We start from the raw sequence: 21,567 nt of genomic DNA on the forward strand, positions 1-21,567 counted from the left end.
ATAAAACTGCATGCAGCTACTTAAAAAAAAAAAAAAAGCTTTAAAGACATTTGCAGGTCACCTTAAAGGCGACCTTTCTTCAAGAGTTTTGCTTCTTGCTACTGTCATGCTGAGCGGTTCAGAGGCCTGCTGTGCAAGAGAGAGAGGGAGCTGGCGCCTGCTCAACTTTAAAATTATTATTCTGTGCGCAGAGGCTGCTTGAGATGCTGAGTGCATTTGAAACAATGTGAAGAGAACCTGCAGAAATTTTGAGTTGTCTGGTGGAACATGGGCACAGCTGCCAAGACAGAGAGCTAGAGAAATAGACAGACAGACAGATCCGCAAACTCTATCTAGCACTGCAAGGGCCGTAGCTCAGTGGAAGAACATCTGCTTTGAATGCAGAAGGCCTCAGGTTCAATCTCCAGCATCTCCAGGTAGGTCTGAGGGAGAGGGAGAGCCCTCACCATGAGGCAAGGTGAGGAATCTGCCTCAGGTGGCAGAATCCATATCTGCAGCCGATCCAGCCTACAAGGAATACTTTGTCTACTGCTGTAGCTGCCACAGTAGCAGTGATGGCTGCAGTAGAGTACTCTTTGGAGGTCAGATCTGTTGCCCCCTCAGCACACCCCCCTCAACACCCCGCTTGGTGAATTGGAGGGGCTGCTGGTCTCCTCCATCCTTGTTCCCAATGGGGTTGGACTCGATGGCCCTTGTGGTCTCTTCCAACTCTATGATTCTATGATCTTCACTCACCCCTCCTTCCCTGGTGGAGTGATACCACTTTGAGGTCCCACAATGTCTTGGGACACCTGGCTTGCCAGTAGTACATGTGAAGAGGATCCGAGAAGAGGGCCTTCTCGGTGGTGGCGCCCGCCTTGTGGAACGCCCTCCCGTCAGATGTCAGAGAGATCAACAACTACCTGACATTTAGAAGACATCTGAAGGCAGCCCTGTTCAGGGAAGTTTTTAATCTGTGACATTTTATTGTACTTTTAATCTTTGTTGGAAGCCGCCCAGAGTGGCTGGGGAAACCCAACCAGATGGGCGGGGTACAAATAAATTATTGTTGTTGTTGTTGTTGTTGTTGTTTATTTATACCCTGCCCATCTGGCTGAGTTTCCCTAGCCACTCTGGGCGGCTTCCAACAACGTATTAAAATACAGTAGTCTGTTAAACATTAAAAGCTTCCCTAAACAGGGCTGCCTTCAAATGTCTTCTAAAAGTCTGGTAGTTGTTTTTCTTTTGACATCTGGTGGGAGCGCATTCCACAGGGCGGGCGCCACTACCGAGAAGGCCCTCTGACTGATTCCCTGTAGCTTTGCTTCTCACAGTGAGGGAACCGCCAGGAGGCCCTCAGAGCTGGACCTGAGTGTCCGGGCAGAACGATGGGGGTGGAGACGCTCCTTCACGTATACTGGGCTGAGGCTGTTTAGGGCTTTAAAGGTCAGCACCAACACTTTATGTCCAAAGTTGGGCCCCCAGGAAGAAAGGGACGATGGACAAAACTAGAAGATATATATATATATATATATATATATATATATATATATATATATATATATGGCTATTTCTGAGTAATATTTGTGAAATAATAGACTGGCGGAAAGGAAATAATTGGCTTTAGTAGAAAGATTTGAAGGTAATAAGTATAAATATAATTCAGAGTCTAAATTTAAAGGTATATGGTTCGGAAAGTAAAGATAAAGTTAAAGATAATATTGATAAACTTGAAATAGATTGTTAAGATAAACTATTCTTCTTTTTTGATAAATATGGGAAGAATTTGCTGAAACAATGATTAAATTGTAATACAAAAAAGGGAGGTATGAGGAGGTCTAAGACACAAGATAATGAAATGAAGTTATTTTGAATCTTGTATATATTTTTCTCTCTTTTTTTCTTTTTTGTCTTTTTTCTGTTTGTGTATGCTTTAAATGTTTTTGTATCTTGAAAATTTGAATAAATATTATTTTTTTTTTTATAAAAAAAAACAAAGTTGGGCCCCCAGGCCAAATCCGGCCCGCCAGAGGCAGTTTAATTTGGTTGGCTTAATCCGGCCCCCAGAGGCAGTTGTGTTCGGGGGGGCGGGCATGGGCTACGTTCCCATTGGGTGGTTATGTGGTGTGGCTTGCTCAACCGCCTGCTGATTGGCTCTCACAGCCGCTCGCTGTGCGGCTCTTGGAACCGCCCACCCACCGGCTCATGCATGTTCCCTGCTCTCTATCCCAGCCACTGGATGGCTTGCACAGGCGCACTGTGTGTGGCTCTCTATGGTGTCTGCTGGCCTCGCTCCTGTGCGGCTTGCTCTCCTGCTCACGTGCCTGCTGGTTCTTGGAGCGGCTCGCTCTCCTGCCTGCCTGCAGGCTCTTGCAGCCACTCTCTCGCCTGCCTAAGCACCCCTTGGTGAGCAACAACTTGTGAAAAGAAAAGTTAAAAAACTGTTGGAGAAAGAACCCCTAAAAAGTTCATCAACTTCAATCCTAAAAAAAGCTCAACAACTGGCCCTCTTTGATCTAGGGGTCTTAGTAGACCACAAGCTGAACATGAGTCAACAGTGTGACACAGCAGCAAAAAAAAGCAAATGCTATCCTACATCGACAGAAATATAGTGTCCTGATCAAGGGACGTCATGGTCCCACTTTATATGATAGGTAAAGGTAAAGGGACCCCTGATCATTAGATCCAGTCGCGGCCGACTCTGACGTTGTGGCGCTCATCTCGCTTTACTGGCAGAGGGAGCCGGGGTACAGCTTCCGGGTCATGTGGCCAGCATGACTAAGCTGCTTCTGGCAAACCAGAGCAGCGCACGAAGACGCCGTTTACCTTCCCACCTGAGTGGTACCTATTTATCTACTTGCACTTTGATGTGCTTTCAAACTGCTAGGTTGGCAGGAGCAGGGACCAAGCAACGGGAGCTCACCCCGTCGCGGGGATTCGAACCGCCAACCTTCTCATTGGCAAGCCGTAGACTCTGTGGTTTAGACCACAGCACCACCCACGTCTTTATATGATAGCCATCTTCAAATATCTCAGGGGTGTCACAAAGCAATGGATTAAAGTTGCAAGAAAGGAGATTCCGACGAAACATCAGGAAGAACTTTCAGACAGTAAGAGCTGCTTAACGGTGGAATGGACTCCCATAAGAGATGATGGGCTCTCCTTCCTTGGAAGAGGTTGGATGGTCATCTGTCATGGATGCTTTAGCTGAGATTCCTGCATTGCAGGGAACAGATGAACCTCAGGGTTCCTTCCAACGCTACAATTCTAAGATTCTGTGAGAAACCAATGTCTGAAACCCTGTAGAGTACAAGAGCATAGGAACGTGTCCAGAGGAGGGCAACCAAAATGGTCAAAGGCCTGGAAACGATGCCTTATGAGGAACGGCTAAGGGAGCTGGGCATGTTTAGCCTGGAGAAGAGGAGGTTAAGGGGTGATATGATAGCCATGTTCAAATATATAAAAGGATGTCACTTAGAGGAGGGAGAAAGGTTGTTTTCTGCTGCTCCAGAGAAGCGGACACGGAGCAATGGTTCCAAACTACAAGAAAGAAGATTCCACCTAAACATTAGGAAGAACTTCCTGACAGTAAGAGCTGTTCGACAGTGGGATTTGCTGCCAAGGAGTGTGGTGGAGTCTCCTTCTTTGGAGGTCTTTAAGCAGAGGCTTGACAACCATATGTCAGGAGTGCTCTGGTGGTGTTTCCTGCTTGGCAGGGGGTTGGACTCGATGGCCCTTGTGGTCTCTTCCAACTCTATGATTCTATGATTCTAAGAACCTGCTGGATCTAGCCCAACATCCTGTTTTCACAGTGGTCCACCAGATGCCTGTGGGAAACCTGAGTACAAGAGCCTTCTCCCCTCCTGTGCTTTCCATAGACTGTGGCATTGCTATACTTGCGCCATGAAGGCACTGAGGTGCACAAGCTCTATACTGAATCGGCACATGTAAACATGGAAGCAGACAAAAGGGTTAAAGACACGGTCCTTTGCCAGAGGTGAGACAACTGGGTAGCAATGAAGGACACCATTCAGGGTGGAGTGTTTTTTTAAATGAAATCCTGGGGCAGAGGCCCTTGCCAGCGGGCCATTTGCATCTGGAGATCAAGAGGTAAGGGGCTCGCCTTCGCTTCCAAGGGGACGCCAGAAGGTGACGAGCTGCAGGACAGCTTTTTAATCTGCATTTTGGAGTCAGGTTGTGCAGCATAAAAGGGGCACGTGGGCTCAGGCTGTGACTCTGCAGTTAAAAAAAGGCAATGCATAATGCATCGCTATTACAAGCTAAACATCAGGCGCCGTCAGCCTGAACTTGAACGATTCCAACGGTGGCAGGAATTACACTCCCTTGCTCATGATATAAGCCTGGGGAAAGCCATATGCCCTGATCCCATCCAGGATCTGGGAGCTAATTAAGAATCTCTTCCAGCTCAGCCTCCTTTATTGCAGCTCCTGAGAAGCACCGGCTCATTCAACTTGCGTTGTTCGGTGGGGGAAAACACACCCCTCCCCACCGCCATCCTCTGCTGCAGGCTTGGGGGGTATATATGCTTTCTCCTGCAAAGCACATATTCTCTCATGGGACTATCTTTGTGGTGTGTGTGTGTCAGGGATGGTGCAGCCAGAGGCAAAAGGAGGCAGAGCGGCAGATGAGGAACTTGTCTTTGGCCAGCAGGCTACATCCCGTCAAGAGGCTCCCATGCACAACAACTCTCCATCAAAAAAGAGGTGGCCCTCTTAGGACACTCCTAAGAAATCACACATGGAGAGGGATCAGTGAGAGGTGAGGCTTAGGGAAGGGTCCCAAGGGCTAAATAGAGAGACCCACATAGCTCAGTTGGTTAGAGCAGTGTTTCCCAACCTTGGGTATCCAGCTGTTTTTGGACTACAACTCCCATCATCCCTAGCTAGCAAGACCAGTGGTCAGGGATGATGGGAACTGTAGTCCAAAAAAAGCTGGAGACCCAAGGTTGGGAAACACCGGGTTAGAGCACGGTGTTGATAACGCCAAGGTTGCAAGTTTGATCCCCGTATGGGACAACTGTGTATTGGTTGCACTAGATAACAACAACAACAATTTATTTATACCCCGCCCATTTGGCTGGGTCTCCCCAAACACTCTGGGCAGCTCCCAACAGAATATTAAAACACAAGAAAACATCAAACATTAAAAACTTCCCTAAACAGGGCTGCCTTCAGGTGTCTTCAAAAAGTCAGATAGTTGTTTATTTCCTTGACATCTGCCGGGAGGGCGTTCCACAGGGCGGGTGTCACCACCAAGAAGGCCCTCTGCCTGGTTCCCTGTAGTCTCACTTCTCACAGGGAGGGAACAGCCAGAAGGCCCTTGGAGCTGGACCTCAGTGTCTGGGCTGGATAATGGGGGTGGAGACTTTCCTTCAGGTATACAGGACCGGTGTTATGTGGTCTCGGCGGCCACTCCCAGTCACTAGTCTAGCTGCCGCTTTCTGTATTAATTGTAGTTTCTGGGTCACTTTCAAAGGTAGCCCCACGTAGAGCGCATTGCAGTAGTCCAAGCAGGAGATAACCAGAGCACGCACCACTCTGGCGAGACAGTCTGAGGGCAGGTAAGGTCTCAGCCTGCACACTGGATGGAGCTGATAGACAGCTACCCTGGACACAGAATTGATCCTTCCAAGAATATAATTTTATGATTCTATGATTCTATCTGCCCCTGACCCCAAGGTTTCCCAGCCTGGTTGTCAGACCCTCAAGGTTGACCTGAGGTCTGCATGTTTGCCTGCCACACAAACCCCCAGGTGGCAACAGAGAGAGATTGAATCTCCAGGTGGGCAAGAGCACCTTCCCTACCCAGGCTCCCTAAACAGATGAGAAGGAAGGATCCCAAGGGGCCGGTCTGCTATAAAACTAATGAAGCTTAAGCTTCAGGGGCCCTAATTCCAGAGGGGCCCCCAAAGCGACTTTAGCCCACATTGATTCTTAAAAATGGATCTAGCAGACACAATCTGAGTTGCATAACTCACATTGATTAATATTTTGTTGTAAGTATTTCAACAATCCCGAAGTTTAAGAGTCATTAGAACAGATGGGAAATATTGAGGGTACAAGGAGAAGGGGACGACAGAGGACGAGATGGTTGGACAGTGTTCTCGAAGCTACCAGCATGAGTTTGACCAAACTGCGGGAGGCAGTGGAAGACAGGAGTGCCTGGCGTGCTCTGGTCCATGGGGTCACGAAGAGTCGGACACGACTAAACAACTAAACAACAACAGCACAGATGTTGTAAAGGTTGTTGTAAACAACCCCATTGAAGGACAGTGGTCACACAGATCTCATTGCTGGCTCTTCATAACAGTTCAGGCTGCAGGCCTCCCAAAACATAGGTCCACCACTGATGGTCCCTTCATTTCAGGTGGACCTGGGAATACAACCTTTAGCTAAAGTTTCTACCTTAATTTCCAGCTAGTGACACATTTGCTCATTTGTTAGACTTCATCTTTTTCATTTGAATGACATACTTTCAGAGACTGCGGCTAATGTTTCATGTGTTGTGAAGAATAAGAATAAGAATAAGAATAAGAATAAGAATAAGAATAAGAATAAGAATAAGAATAAGAATAATACCCCGCCCATCTGGCTGGGTTGCCCCAGCCACTCTGGGCAGCTTCCAACACATATTAAAACATAATGATATCATAATAATGACACCATTTGGGCCTCCCCTCTGTGACATCACCAGGGACTGCCTCCAAGTCTCAGATTTTGGCCCTGAAATTTGGCCGGGGTCTGAGCAGCTCTTGACCTACTATGCGGACCTCAGCAAGGAATGTGGCCCCTGGCTGAAAAAAGCTTCCGCACACCCTTCATTTTAACCTGTTTAAATTTTCATGCCATTTAAATAAAGCCCTCGGCACTCCGAGGACTTTTCTCCCTGATCTGCCTTTGCTTTGAAGCAGGAATATAAACCCGCGATTTCTCCTGGCAAAGTTTGAAGAAGCACACAAACACACAGGCTATGCCTTTTCTCTTCACCAGACAAGCTAAATCGGGAGACGCTCACCCAGCCAGCTCTCTTCCTCAAAATTGAAGATTTATTGCTTCACTCCCGTCCTCCCCCTGTCAGTCTGGAGACCAGCCCCTGCCTCGCACCAGGGGGAGGATTTGCAAAGGAGGAGGCGGCAGAGGATATATGTTGCGGCTGTTACCGTGTGCTATTATCACGCCTGAAAGATGGGGGGAGAGAGAGAGGGAGAAAGCTTACAGAGTAATTCATTCTGAAGGCTCTAATTCCCAAACACTTTTCTTTGGAGAAATGCTGTACATTAATCATGATTAATAGGCAAGCAGGGACCGGGGCTCGCTCATTTTGACACAGTTATATTCCACCCCATCCCTCTAGACTCCCACCTTCTGCTTCAGCACTGACACCGAGACATTATCACAGTTTCCTCTGACCAGCAGTGGTGCTCTGTGGTCTCAGGATTAATCCCTCCCCACAAGTCCTGCTACTTGGGATCCTTGACAGGGCAAGGATCGAACCCGGGTCCCTAGCAGGCAAAGCACGTTTTCTGTCCTGGCACACAGCCTGAGGCACACGGATGAAGCTGACCGCAACAGAGGCACTTGATGGCAGGGCAAAGTTATGTCTGATAAAGGCACAGAAGAACACAATCGGAGCTGTTGTCTCAGGTCGGTACAGAAGCCTTCTGCCAGAGAGTGCCGTCGCTCAGTGGAAGAACACCTGCTTTGCATGCAGAAGGCCCCAGGCTCAGTCCCCAGCAACTCCAGGTAGGTGCCATGGACTGGTTCAATGCAGGAGAATGGTGGGACAAACCAACTGGGGAACCACCAAGGGGAGAAGGCTCAGGTCAAAGGCAGAAAATGGAGAGGAGCCTAACCCTCCCTCATTTCTCTGATGAAAATAGGGATGCCCCATTCCATAATGATAATTTTACTATTTATATCCCTCACATCTTTCTGGGTTGCCCCAGCAGTCTGGGCAGCTTCCAACAGATATAAAAAACATAATAAAACATAAAACTTCCCTATACAGGATTGCCTTCAGACGGCTCGGGGGGTCAGATAACTCCATACTCCCTAACATTTCTCCAATGAAAACAGGGATATCTTGCCATACCCTCCAACATTTCTCCAATGAAAATAGGAACATCCTACGGAAAAGTGGGACATTCCAGGATCAAATCAGAAACCAGGATGGCTTCTCTAAATCAGGGACGTCCCTGGAAAACAGGGATACTTGGAGGGTCCGGAAGACTGGGCCGAGATGTCAGAAGCTGAAGGGGCAACAGGGCTTAGTGAGCTGGGAGAATGTGTGGCAGAGAGCGGTTCAGAATCAGAGGAAGAAGCTGAAACAGGATACTGGGATGAGGAAGGCCAAGAGGCAGAGATGAGTCCAGTGGTGGGTGTTTTTAACCTGTGTTCGGGTAATTCTGTTTCGGGTTGGTTGCATCTTTTAATTTTACTGGCTTTTATTAAGGATGCTGTGTCTTGTTTTACACTGAGAGGACTTCTGCCCTCAAACATTAAAAACATACGGTTTAGGTCACACCCACACAATACATGTAAAGCTCAGTGATACAACTTTAACAAGTCATGGCTTCCCTCAAAGAATTCTTGGAACTTTTTAAGGAGTCCCCATAAGGACATGGGTGTGGCGGCATTCCACTCACCCCCTCCATACAATTCCCCAGGAAGAGACCACATGATGTGTTATCTACAGTCACTTCCCGGAAGCATTTAAAAAGGGATTTTTTGTCACACGGCCACAAAGCTGCTTTAGGCAACTTAAAAAATTTAAAAGGAGAAAGAAAGAAAGAAAGAAAGAAAGAAAGAAAGAAAGAAAGAAAGAAAGAAAGAAAGATGGAAGGAAGGATGGAAGAAAGGAAAGAAGAAAAGAAAAGAAAAGAAAAGAAAAGAAAAGAAAAGAAAAGAAAAGAGAGGCAGCCCTTAGATCACCTTATAAGTACAGATCCATGCACAGTTTTCTCAATTGATTATGCATCTTAATCCATATATCAGCATTCTGATCCATTCATTTATCCAAGAGGGTTTGAAATGAGGAGGCTGACTCGAAAATAAGGAGCGATCTGGAATTCTCTATATATTTAAAGCACTATGATACAACTTCCAAACAGTTGTGCCGCCCCGCAAAGAATCCTGGGAAGTGTAGTTTGTTAAAGGTGCTGCGAGTTGTTAGGAGACCCCCTATTCCCCTCACAGAACTACAATTCCCAGACTGGTTTAACAATCACAATCCCTCTTCCCAGGGTATCAAAGCACACATGGGGCCCAAGACAATAAATCAGCGGTTCTCAACCTGTGGGTCCCCAGATGTTGTTGGACTACAACTTCCATCATCCCTGAACTCTGGTCTTGCTAGCTAGGGGTGATGGGAGTTGTAGTCCAACAACATCTGGGGACCCACAGGTTGAGAAAGGCTGCAATAAATGAATACAAAGCGAGTGGGAGATTCCCTTCCGGGGCTAACACTCGTCGTTTATGTTGGGACTGCAGTTTTAAACCGTCTCCCTTTGTGCCACTGCTCTGACCCGGATCAGATAAAGAAATATATTCATACATTTAAGATCCTGTGTGGCTTGGGTCCTTTTGCCCTAGCTAAGAGAGAGAGCGCACATCCAGCTAATTTGCACAGCAATGCAAGGAGTTTGACAGCCCCAGCCCACATGCCACGACTTGTTGGGCAAATTTCGTTAACATTGCAACTGAAATAAAATAATAATAATTTTGAAATGAAAAGTATCTGTGATTGTGGAACAGACGTGCTGCGAGCTGGCACTGCCGAGATCCAAGTTATTTTAAAATTCCGCAATTCTGAACAATCAGACCTATTCTTCTCTCTCCCTTCCCCTCCAAACACCTTCCCTGGTGCAATAAAATTAATGCAGCCCCTCTCCATTGAGATTGCATCCTTCCAGTGGGAGAGAAATCAAGGAGGAGAAAAGGAACAAATCAAAACATGTCAGGGTTTTTTTTTTTTTAAAAAAAAAGGTGGAGCATGCTCTGTAATTTGAAGTTAGTGTCATTCATCAAAGATTGGATCCCTGGGTCTACCCTCCATGCCAGAAATGGTAAAAAGGGAAATTTAACACGCAAGCCAGCCAGACAGATGGCTGCAAAATTTATTCTCTGTTGGTGTTCGCCATGCTGGTGGCAGGCTTTGTGTCGCACAGCAGACAGAGCGGTTTATTTATCGCACCAGGCCGCCATCAGCATCAACAGACTTAATAATCTCAAGCCCTCGCAGGCAACAGCAGCCTGTGTTTGCAAACCAAAGCATGAGGCAATGGAGAAACTGTTCCCATTTTGCAGAAAGGTGGAATGAGGCCCAGCCAACTGAATTCAGGTGAAGAGCCCATTCACTCGTAGGAACAATGGCTGCATTCGCGTGGCATTTTATTCCATTTCTCCGACATTTCCCTAACTGTTCATTTCCACATTATATCTGAGCTTTCACTCAAAGTGAAAGCCACTTCCAGAAAAGTAATTGAATCTGTTTCGTGCTCATTTCTGTGTTATTTGATTTCAGGGGGTGGGGTGGGGGAATCCATTTGCAACTCTCTTAACTCAGAAAATTGTGGGAGGAAAGCTATGAAATTTGGGGCGGTATATCGGCATGCAGTTCTTTCTGCTGTTTTTATGGGGGAATCATAAGGGAACAGAATGGTGCATTTGCAGAAAGGGTGGAGGAGAAGCAACGTTGTCCAATGACATTCACTGTTGTGTCGTCGTCGTCGTCATCATCATCATCATAATTTATTTATACACCGCCCATCTGGCTGGGTTTCCCCAGACACTCTGGGTGAGTCCCAACAGAATACAGTGGTACTTCGGGTTACATATGCTTCAGGTTACATACGCTTCAGGTTACACACTCCGCTAACCCAGAAATAGTGTTTCAGGTTAAGAACTTTGCTTCAGGATAAGAACAGAAATCATGCTCCGGTGGTGCGGCAGCAGCAGGAGGCCCCATTAGCTAAAGTGGTGCTTCAGGTTAAGAACAGTTTCAGGTTAAGAACAGACCTCCAGAACAAATTAAGTACTTAACCCGAGGTATCACTGTATCAAAGACATGATAAAACATCAAACATTAAAAACTTCCCTAAACAGGGCTGCCTTCAGGTGTCTTCTAAAAGTCAGATAGTTGTTTGTTTCCTTGACATCTGACGGGAGGGCCTTCCACAGGGTGGGTGCCACCACCGAGAAGGCCCTCTGCCTGGTTCCCTGTAACCTCACTTTTTGCAGTAAGGGAACTGCCAGAAGGACCTCAGAGCTGGACTTCAGTGTCCGGGAAGAACAATGGGGGTGGAGACGCTCCTTCACACCTTGCCCACTGCTGTGAGTGATCCTACAAAACCACAGAGCAGAGCTGGTGAAGGTGTGGCAGCCCGAGGGCCACAGAGAGAGGTCTGGAGGTCCGCATTCAGCCCAAGGCCTTGAAGTCCCTCACCCCTGGAATATTCAAATGGCCCAGTTCATTCTCCGGACAAACATGAGGCTTCTTTCCAATCCTTAAGAGACAATACGCAAACCTGCCTAGATTTGCAGCTCCACATTCAGCGCCAAGCGGGACACGGGTGGCGCTGTGGGTTAAACCACAGAGCCTAGGACTTGTCAATCAGAAGGTCGGCGGTTCAAATCCCCACAACGGGGTGAGCTCCCATTGTTCGGTCCCTGCTCCTGCCAACCTAGCAGTTCGAAAGCACGTCAAAGTGCAAGTAGATAAATAGGTACCGCTCCGGCGGGAAGGTAAACGGCATTTCTGTGCGCTGCTGTGGTTCGCCAGAAGCGGCTTAGTCATGCTGGCCACATGACCCGGAAGCTGTATGCCGGCTCCCTCGGCCAATAAAGCGAGATGAGTGCCGCAACCCCAGAGTCGGAGACGACTGGACCTAATGGTCAGGGGTCCCTTTACCTTTACCTTTATTCAGCGCCAAGCACGAGTATTTGAAAGCAACGTGTTATTCCTCACACTAGACCTCCACATCAAACTCAAGAAACCAAAGACCTCTGCGGTTGCAACAACCCCCCAAAGCCCCACGTTAACAGAAAAGGAAATTCTGCTGAACTACCCATCCCTTTTGTGTCTTGGGCTGGGGGTGGGTGGTCTTCCGAAAGGAAAGCCAAAGATTGCTTGCCGCACAAGGGAAATTCTTTGCTTAGACCATAACCACTGAGGTTCCCTGTTAACGGGAGGGCAGGGAAAGAAACACCGCAGCATAGATTAAGCCAACCTATTAATGATCAGCTTAATATTTCTGCAGTATCTGGGGGAATCTAGTTTCCATTCCCATAAACCTTTTCGCCCTGCCGCATCTAATAAGGTCTTGCACTGTGGTGATAAGGGAAGGAGGAAGGGGGGGTGTTAATAAAATAAATAAATAAATAAATAAATAAATAAATAAATAAATAAATAGCTAGCTGCGCCTGGACCCTACTCAAAAGGCCCCGTCTCTCTTCCGGGACCAATGATCATTTCAGTAACGAGGCACCTCACACCACTTTTCATTACTTTCTGCATTTAGAAAGTGGCTCTCCGGGGAACGGCAGAGTAAAACGCAGAGACCGCAAGCCCAAGGAATGGAAATGAAGGAAACATTCTGGAGGTCCGCATTAATCAGCGGCAACGGGACTGAAGAGCACTCCAGCGCTCCACAAGGCGCAACGCAGCTCCTTTTATTAGCTTTGAACGAACTTATTCGCCCTCGCCATAAAAACCGAACGATTTCAAAGCACGGCCAGAAACAACAACAACCGACAACAACTTTGCCTTTTTATGGACTTTTGCTTTATGGCGAAAGCTTCCCAGGCCCCGGAAATGCTAAAAACCTAATTCTCCCAGATCTCACCAGCTGCTTGGAGAAATCTTGCTCACCTGTGGACATTCCCAACAACACACCATCTCCCAGGTCTGGCTCTACTGTTAACCCACCCATTCAAACAAACTGCCAATGGATGCAAGAAGCAGCTGGCTTGCAGGAGAATGGTGCTGTTCTATTTATGTGCCGTAGCAAGAAATAGCTGCTGCATAAATCATCTTGAGGTACCAGCAAGCCTCCGAGCTGTCTCCAGGCTAACATTTCTTTGCCCATGATATCATGGATGCACAAACTCTAAATCTCAGAAAAGACTTGCTGTGCTAGCAACTTCTCCGTTTAGGAAGGTGTGACCTGCAGTGATGTGATGCCCCAAATAGGACACTTTGTTGTTGTTGTTGTTGTCCCCCAACCCAAAATTTATTGCTTTTCAACATTTATCACAAAAATAACAGAACAAAATACGCAACAACAAGAAAACACACACTACGATAAACTAAACACACAAGAAGAAAATAATAGCTCTTCAAATATCCAACTTTCATCTCATTGATGACTGACTTTCCTTATATCACCTTTATAACAGTTCTCCAAGTTCTTATTTCTAATAATATTAACTCCTTTCATTTACTAACCCTTTCTCCTTTATTAATATTCTAATCCTTAATATTTACTATCACGTATCCTTCTTCTAGGGATGCGCTGTGGGTTAAACCACAGAGCCTAGGACTTGCCGATCAGAAGGCTGGCGGTTCGAATCCCCGCGATGGGGTGAGCTCCTGTTGCTCGGTCCCTGCTCCTGCCAACCTAGCAGTTCGAAAGCACACCAGTGCAAGTAGATAAATAGGTACTGCTCCAGCAGGAAGGTAAACGGTGTTTCTGTGTGCTGCTCTGGTTCGCTAGAAGTGGCTTAGTCATGCTGGCCACATGACCCGGAAGCTGTACGGCAGCTCCCTCGGCCAATAAAGCGAGATGAGTGCCGCAACCCCAGAGTCAGAGACGACTGGACCTAATGGTCAGGGGTCCCTTTACCTTTATCCTTATTCTACCCCTAAGCCTGTTTGTTACTTCCAAGGATTTTCTGTTTATCTTATATTACCAAATAGGACACCTTGTTGGCAATGCAAGTTCCTTTTAGCCAGTATTAAGGGAGGCATTTAAAGCCTCGCAGGCATCGATCCTTGACATCACAAAAGCGTAGACAGCCCATTGCCATATCTGCATTAGAAAACTGACTAGAGGCTGGGCCATCATGGTACAGCTGAAGCAGATCCCCACCTACCTCAGCCGGTCCTCAGCCAATATCCACCTGCCTGCCTTTTCCTTTACAATCAATCAGTGGCCAGTTCTGTTGCTCATTGGCTCTTGCGCCAGCTACTGTTGGTCTTCCAGAATTCTGCTCTCTGAGTCCCAATGGGCATCAAGCAGCAATGAGAAAGCTTCCAGCTAGACTGGTGACTGGGAGTGGCCGCCGAGACCACATAACACCAGTCCTGAAAGACCTACATTGGCTCCCAGTACGTTTCAGAGCACAATTCAAAGTGTTTGTGCTGATCTTTAAAGCCCTAAACAGCCTCAGCCCAGTAAACCTGAAGGATCGTCTCCACCCCCATCATTCAGCACTGAGGTCCAGCTCCAAGGGCCTTCTGGCGGTTCCCTCCCTGCGAGAAGTGAGGTTACAGGGAACTAGGCAAAGGGCCTTCTTGGTAGTGACACCCGCCCTGTGGAACACCCTCCCATCAGATGTCAAGGAGATAAACAACTATCTGACTTTTAGAAGACATTGGAAGGCAGCTCTGTTTAGGGAAGTTTTTAATGTTTGATGTTTTATCACTTTTTAAATTATTATTAATATTCTGTTGGGAGTCACCCAGAATGCCTGAGGAAACCCCAGCCAGATGGGTGGGGTTTAAATAAATTATTATTATTATTATTATTCCACATGAGGCCAAAAATTACTCTTCCCCTAACTTGCTAAACGTTCCATCTTCAAGGCTATCTACAGAATACTTAAGACATGGGCCCTTCAGATGGTGTTGGACTCCAAAGAGCCAATTTAAACAGTATCATACCACTTTAAACAGGCACGGCTTCCCCAAAGAATCTCGGGAACAGCTCCCAGTGTTCCCTGGGAAGAGGGGTTTTGGGAAGCTGTAGTTTGTCAAGGGTGCTGTAAGTCGTGAGGAGACCCCTTGTTCCCTCTCTTACTGCTACAATTCCCAGAGTGGTTTAACAATAGATTCCTCTTCACAAGGAACTCTGGGAACTGTAGCTCTGTGAGGGGAAGAGGCGTCTCCGAACAACTCTCAGCACCCTCAACAGGATTCTTTTGGGGAAACCACAACTGTTAAAGTGGTTTGATACTGCTTTCAATTTATGGTGTGGAATGGGGCCCAACTCCCATCAGTCTCAGCCAGCATGGCCAATGACCAGGAATAATGGGAATTTTAGTTCAAGAACACTGGGAGGGCCAGAGGTTCCCTATTCCTGATATAAGGGAAGAGACACATAGGAGAACAAGCTTTTATCAGCTGTTCCAACTTTTTTACCACGTGTGCTTAGAAGGAAGTCCAAATGGATCCAACAGGGTTTACTCTCAAGTAAGGGGGCTGCAATTGATGCCTTATTCTCTTGCGTGTTGTTTCCCTTTAATATTCGTTGTAAGCCACACTGAGCACTTCACCCGAAAGGAATAAATCAAAGTATCAATTGATCAAAATATAAATTTGGCATGGGGGAGACAGCACCAGCCTACTGGCCTCTGCCCCATCCTAAGACCCACGAGGCGATCCTCAGCTGTCGTGATTAAGTTTGAGCTGATGTAAGTGTGTTTTTCAGAAACTTATCTCCATTTGAGAAAGTCTAAAAATAAACATTCATCTTTTTTCCCCCCTTGCGTGGATGATCAATCACAAATTTACCACTGCTCTGGCAGCGTTTAGAAGTCTCTGTTATTAGAAGATGCCTAAATTTGAGTTCTGGGAGCACAGGAGAATCACATTGGATGCTTTTTGGTCAGGAAGGCAAAAACACAAGGGGAGTCTGGAAATGAGGTCGGCCAATATTTACTCTTTTTGCTGAGACACTATCCTGGCATGTGCAGAGAAATGCTACAGATAAGGGAAAGACAGGTCTGTTTCCTAATGCTTGCAGAATTTGAATTTTGTGAATTCCTGTATGAAACATCCTGATCTAGGATTCAAATCACCACTTGGCCACAAGGCCATAACCTTGGGCTAGTCAGTGCCTGGCCTAAACTACCTCACAGGGTTGTTGTGGAGATTACAGGAGGAAAGCGAGAGCCAGGTAATTCACCTTGAGCTCCTTGGAGGGAAAAGAAGTGGGATATAAATGCAGCAACCAATTAAATAGAATACCCTTAGCTAGCTCCTGAAGTCCACTCTGATCACTGTGGCTCTGACAAATCATTCATAAAACCTGGCCTAACCTAAAAATGGCACATATGGAGAGACAGGAGTTCAAAAACGTAGGCAAATGTTTTGCACACATTCCGTCTGGGCTTCTCTGGAAGGCAGGGGTAGAAATTTAATAATGTACTGCTTTTATTTGTAAAAGTACAGGCATCCCACCACCCTCACACATGACTGCGTATACGGGCAACGCTGGGAAATAAGCAAATAATTTCATTCAAACCCAGAAATGGCGGGAGAGAGCTGGAGAGTCCCTGTGACTTGTGAGGAGACCCAAAGAGGACATCAGTGAGGGCAGAGGAAGCCCCTAAGAGACTGGAGGTGCAGTGGCGCTTTGTTTCAGCTGCTTAGCCTCCTCAGGTAACAAGGGCAGCCACGTCCTCCATTTTGATTTTGATTGGGGATAGATATGTTGATCTGGATTGGGGATAGAGTAGGAGAGAGAGAGATGGAGAGAAAGGGCGTGTAGAGGTTTTTGAGAGCATGCGCCTATCAGGGTAGGGCAGGGCAATGTGCACACACAATAAAAGACGTTTAAAAGCAGTCTGAAACAATGGCTAGCCAATCAAGGAAGTCTCAAACAGCTGCAAAGACCTGCCAGCAGCATGAAAAGGTCTTCAGGATCCAGCAGGATCAAAAAATGGGACAAAGTTACATTATATTTGAAAGACCACGGTAAACACTCTTTGGCAGGTTTTAAATAACTCTTGCAATGTTACACAGACTTTGGATACAATGGAGGATTGGAAATTAGACGGACTTATAATATGTAGTTTAAAAAGTTACTTAAAGAACCCACAGAGGGGAGGAGGGAAGTCTTGAGATTCGGGTGACCTTAGTGATCAAGCTGGGGTATCAAGGCTCAGGCAGCTGCTACAGGGAAACCTGGATCCAGGTCGTTCAGGACTCCGTATTATCAACCATAGCTGTCAACCGTCCCTTATTTGGTGGGAAACTCCCTTATCCCAGCACCATGTCCCGCTGCTGTCCTGGATTGATGATGTCCCTTAAATTTCCCAGGTTTCATGCTCGCCCGGCTTGGGAGGGAAGCAGCGGCTCGGGGTCCTCCACTGCAAGAGAGCACGAGCGCATGAGCTGCCGCGTCTCCATCTCTCCCTTTTCCCCCTCAGGGGCGCGTCGTGAGGAGAGTGGTGGCAGCGGGCGGGCAGGCAGCCCCTCTCTTGCGAGACTTCCGCTGCGCTGCCAGGGGAAGCCGGAGGCGGCTGAGGAGGCGGCCTGAGGAAGGAGGAAGAGGAGGGGATGGGGAGGGACGCAGAAGGGCGGCACTTCAGCGGCTACCGCGGCGCCGCAACCGCCTCATGTCGGGCTCGCGGGTGAGAGTCTCTCTTCCTTCCTCCCTCGCTCTCGGGCGGAGAAGGGCTGATGGAACTCCTTGCGCCAGGACGACGGCAGCCCCGACGTGCATAAGCTAAGCAAAATCCCTTATATTGGCTGCTGATCCCTTATTTTCAACGCTGCTGGTCCCTTATTTTCAAATCTGTAAGTTGACAGCTATGATTATCAACACAACATTTCTGAACACGTAGAATGGAAAACTTGAGGTGTAACAGGAGTCAAGACTTTTTAAATGTTTTGTTACCACCCCCCTTTTGCTCCTATGCAGATTTTGGGCAAAATATGAATCTCTAACCATTCCCCCCCTTCCTGCTTTCTTCACCCCAACTGCCGCAATCGCCCCGCACCAATCTCACCTCAGACATCCTGACGTGTTCTTGAAGACGGTTGTCCACTCGGCGTCTCGAGGCTTCGAGTCTTCGTTTGGCTCGTTCTCCCAACCGGAATGGGGGATGATCACTTCGTTGGTCAGGGTCTGTAGACCGTGGTTAATGATCACCATTTTGAGGGGCTCGTAGGAGGACAGGTTCCAGAGGGTACCTTGAACAAGAGAAAATGGCAGCGGAGAGTCATGGGAACCTGTGTTGCTAAGTTGCTGTGGAGAATATTGTTCAAGCGCAATCTGGTTCAAGCATTACAGCGAAACCAAAACTGTGTTTCAACTGACTATGGTTTGTAACAGCAACATTTCACTGGTTTCTTGGGACTGCTGCCTTTCTGGTCTTTTAACCGTTGGTTTGCGGCCATCTTACCTATGCTAACAGCACTGCATAAGTGTGAGTATCCATGCAGGTGTTCAGTAGAGCTGGGAGATACCTGGCTTTCAACATCGCAATATACCACTAGCTAAACATCGCAATATAATGACATACAGTGGTACCTTGGTTCTCAAACACCTTGGTACTCAAACAACTCGGAACCCAAACACTGCAAACCTGGAAGTAAGTGTTTTGGTTTGCGAACTTTTCTCAGAAGCCAAACATGCTCTATTTTGAGTGCTATGCTGAGGTCTGTCTGATTTTGCGGCTCTTTTTTTGTGAGTGTGAGGAACCCAGTTCACCTACTGATTGATTGATTGATTGATTGTGTGGCTGCAGTACATTATTGCTTTCATTTTGTGGACAATGGTCTCGTTAGATAGTCAAATTCATGTTAAATTGCTGTTTTAGGGGTTGTTTTAAAAAGTCTGGAGCAGATTAATCCATTTTGCATTGCTTTATATGGGAAAGCACACCTTGGTTTTGGAACGCTTTGGTTCTGGAACTGACTTCCAAAACGGATTAAGTTTTAGAACCAAGGTACCACTGTATCACAATGTCTGAAATAAGGATGTAGAGTCACTGGCTAACTGTCTTCACAGTTTTCCACACATTGTGATTTTTGCATAACACACATACACACACATCATGATTAGTGATGTACTGCCAGGTCAAAAATGATGAAACCGATACCACAATATGAACTTCAAACCAGTTTTGCACAATATATCGATATATCGCCCAGCCCTAGCGTTCAGCCTCTTGAGCAGAGGTGGAGAACCTTTTTCATCCTGATGGCTGCATTCCATTCCGGGCAATCATGACCGTGGTGGGCAGGGCCAAGAGCAAAAGTAGGTGGAGCAACACATGTAAATGTTGCCTTTATAAAATAGGCTAGCTTCTGCACACAGCCCTCTCTGTCCTCTACTCAGGCAAGCAAGAGGCATTATTGGAGTGCAAGGACAATTTCCAGACAGGCCAAAGCAACAGCAACACGCTCCAGGAGGGCTACAAAGCAGTGCTGGTGAGTAGTTTGGCCTGGGGAGAATCCCAAGGGCCACACAGAAAGGCATAGAGGGCTGCATTTGGCCCCGGAGCCAAGATTCCCCACCTGTGCTCTTAAGCAGGGATGTACGTAAAAGCTGGCAACGTTAATTCACAAAACAATGAAAACAAATCTACAGTAAACTGAAGTCTGGGTTGAAGGTGCTTCGAACTACAGTCATACCTCATGTTACGTTTGCTTCAGGTTGCGCGTTTTCAAGTTGTGTCCCATGGTGACCTGGAAGTAACCCGTTTCTCCGCTCGCGCATGCGCAGACGTGCAAAATGACGTCACGCGCATGCGCAGAAGCGGTGAATTGCGACCCGTGCACGCTCAGACATGGGTTGCGTTCTTTTCAGCTTGCAAATGGGCCTCCGGAATGGATCCCATTCGCAACCAGAGGTACCACTGTAGTGAGTTCTGAAATTCATCCCCACCCCTCTCATTCCCTCTCCCCTCGCCCTCTTCCAAATGTTATGGGGAAGGACCATTTCTTAATGGTGCAACATCTATTTTGCATGAAGAGGATCATGGGTTCAAGTTCTGGCACCTCCAGGTAAGGCAGGGAGAGACATCGGAGGGCTGCTGCCAATCAGTGTAGACAATACTGAACTAGATAGGCCTCAATGGACTGACTTGGGATAAGGCAGCTTCCGATGTTCCCTTCTTCGGTTTTTGATGACCTTCCTGTTTATTTGCAACTCATTCCATGACTGGGATGCTCAATCTGCATGTGTGATTTATCCCAGTCATATAAGGCAATAAATTTGAAGGCATAGGTCTGTAAATCTGTGTTTATTCCTGCTGTATATAAGCAAAGAAATGCCCATCAGTTTTCTCTAAGCTTATAGGGGGACTGAAAAGTGTAAATATCAAGAAGCTGCAATGCAGACCAACTTTGGGTAAGCCTGTCTCTGCCCTGTTCTTTTTCAGGACAGACAATAAATTTCTTGTCAAGCTCCCTGACTTGTTTGCCTTCTGCAGGTCTGAGCCAGGGGTGGCTAAACTGTGGTTCTCCAGAAGTTGTTCGATTCCAACTCCCATCAGCTCCAGCCAGCATGGCCAGGAGTCTGATGTGATGGGAGTTGTAGTTCAACAACTTCTGGAGAGGGCCACAGGTTAGCCACCCCAGTCTAAGCCACCAATGGCAACTGGCTTGTGTTTTCATAGGATTGTTTCATGTTGTTTTACCTCGCCACCTTAGGCATCAAACCACAGAGCCTAGGACTTGCCAATCAGAAGGTCGGCAGTTCGAATCCCTGCGACGGGGTGAGCTCCCGTTGCTCGGTCCCTGCTCCTGCCAACCTAGCAGTTCGAAAGCACATCAAAGTGCAAGTAGATAAATAGGTACCACTCCGGCGGGAAGGTAAATGGCGTTTCCATGTGCTGCTCTGGTTCGCCTGAAGCGGTTTAGTCATGCTGGCCACATGACCCAGAAGCTGTACGCCGGCTCCCTCAGCCAATAAAGTGAGATGAGCGCTGCAACCCCAGAGTCGGCCACAACTGGACTTAACGGTCAGGGCTCCCTTTACTTTCACCTTTGGCTATGGTGCAATTAATCGAAAGCGTCAGCACTCACGCACTGGAACTCCCTGCCTGTTGACATCAGGGAGGTGCCTTCTCTATAGTCTTTTTTGGTGCCCACTTAAAACATTTGCCTTTTGGCAAGCCTATCCAAATATGTAGAATGCTGATGTGTGTTTAGGTTTGCTTTTTCACTTGGCATCAACTATTATTATTTTGTGAAGGTTTTCAGTACAGTGGTACCTCGGTTTTCAAACGTAATCTGTTCCAGAAGACCATTTGAGATCCTCGAAAACTGAGGTGCAAAGGGTGCTTTGAAGTATCGACAATTATCACCTGACGTCATTGCGGCATCAGGTGACTGAAAGTTGGCCCCACCCACCTGTCACCTTTGACTCATGAGTGGTAGAGAAGAAAGGATCTGGCCCACTGGCCAGAACTGGCTCCCAACCCAACATAAATAAATACATGCCTAATCTACATTTCTCGTTGCAGATCCTGGGCTATACTTTGCTCCCAAGATCTCCATTTAATTCTTTGCTGTTGCTTGGAATCGAGATTGCAAATGTAAACGCTTTAAACGCACTGCCTCCAGTGAGATTGGAGTAGGGAGGGAAAGCAAGAGAATTAGATGCTTGCGAGAGTC

General features: G+C 47.1%; 1 protein-coding gene across 9 annotated transcripts in view; it reads right to left on the bottom strand.

The window, feature by feature from the left end:
• The window catches only part of ARVCF (ARVCF delta catenin family member), a 330,432-nt gene that overhangs the window by 94,814 nt on the left and 214,051 nt on the right, over positions 1–21,567 (bottom strand). For all 9 annotated transcript variants that reach the window (XM_081842755.1, XM_081842752.1, XM_081842750.1 and 6 more), the window contains one exon: positions 17,952–18,135. In XM_081842755.1, the coding sequence (XP_081698881.1) occupies positions 17,952–18,135 (184 nt within the window). The remainder of the gene's footprint in view (positions 1–17,951; positions 18,136–21,567) is intronic.

Source organism: Podarcis erhardii (assembly GCF_964252035.2).
Source record: "Podarcis erhardii genome assembly, chromosome: 15".
NCBI classification, from domain to species: Eukaryota; Metazoa; Chordata; class Lepidosauria; order Squamata; family Lacertidae; genus Podarcis; species Podarcis erhardii.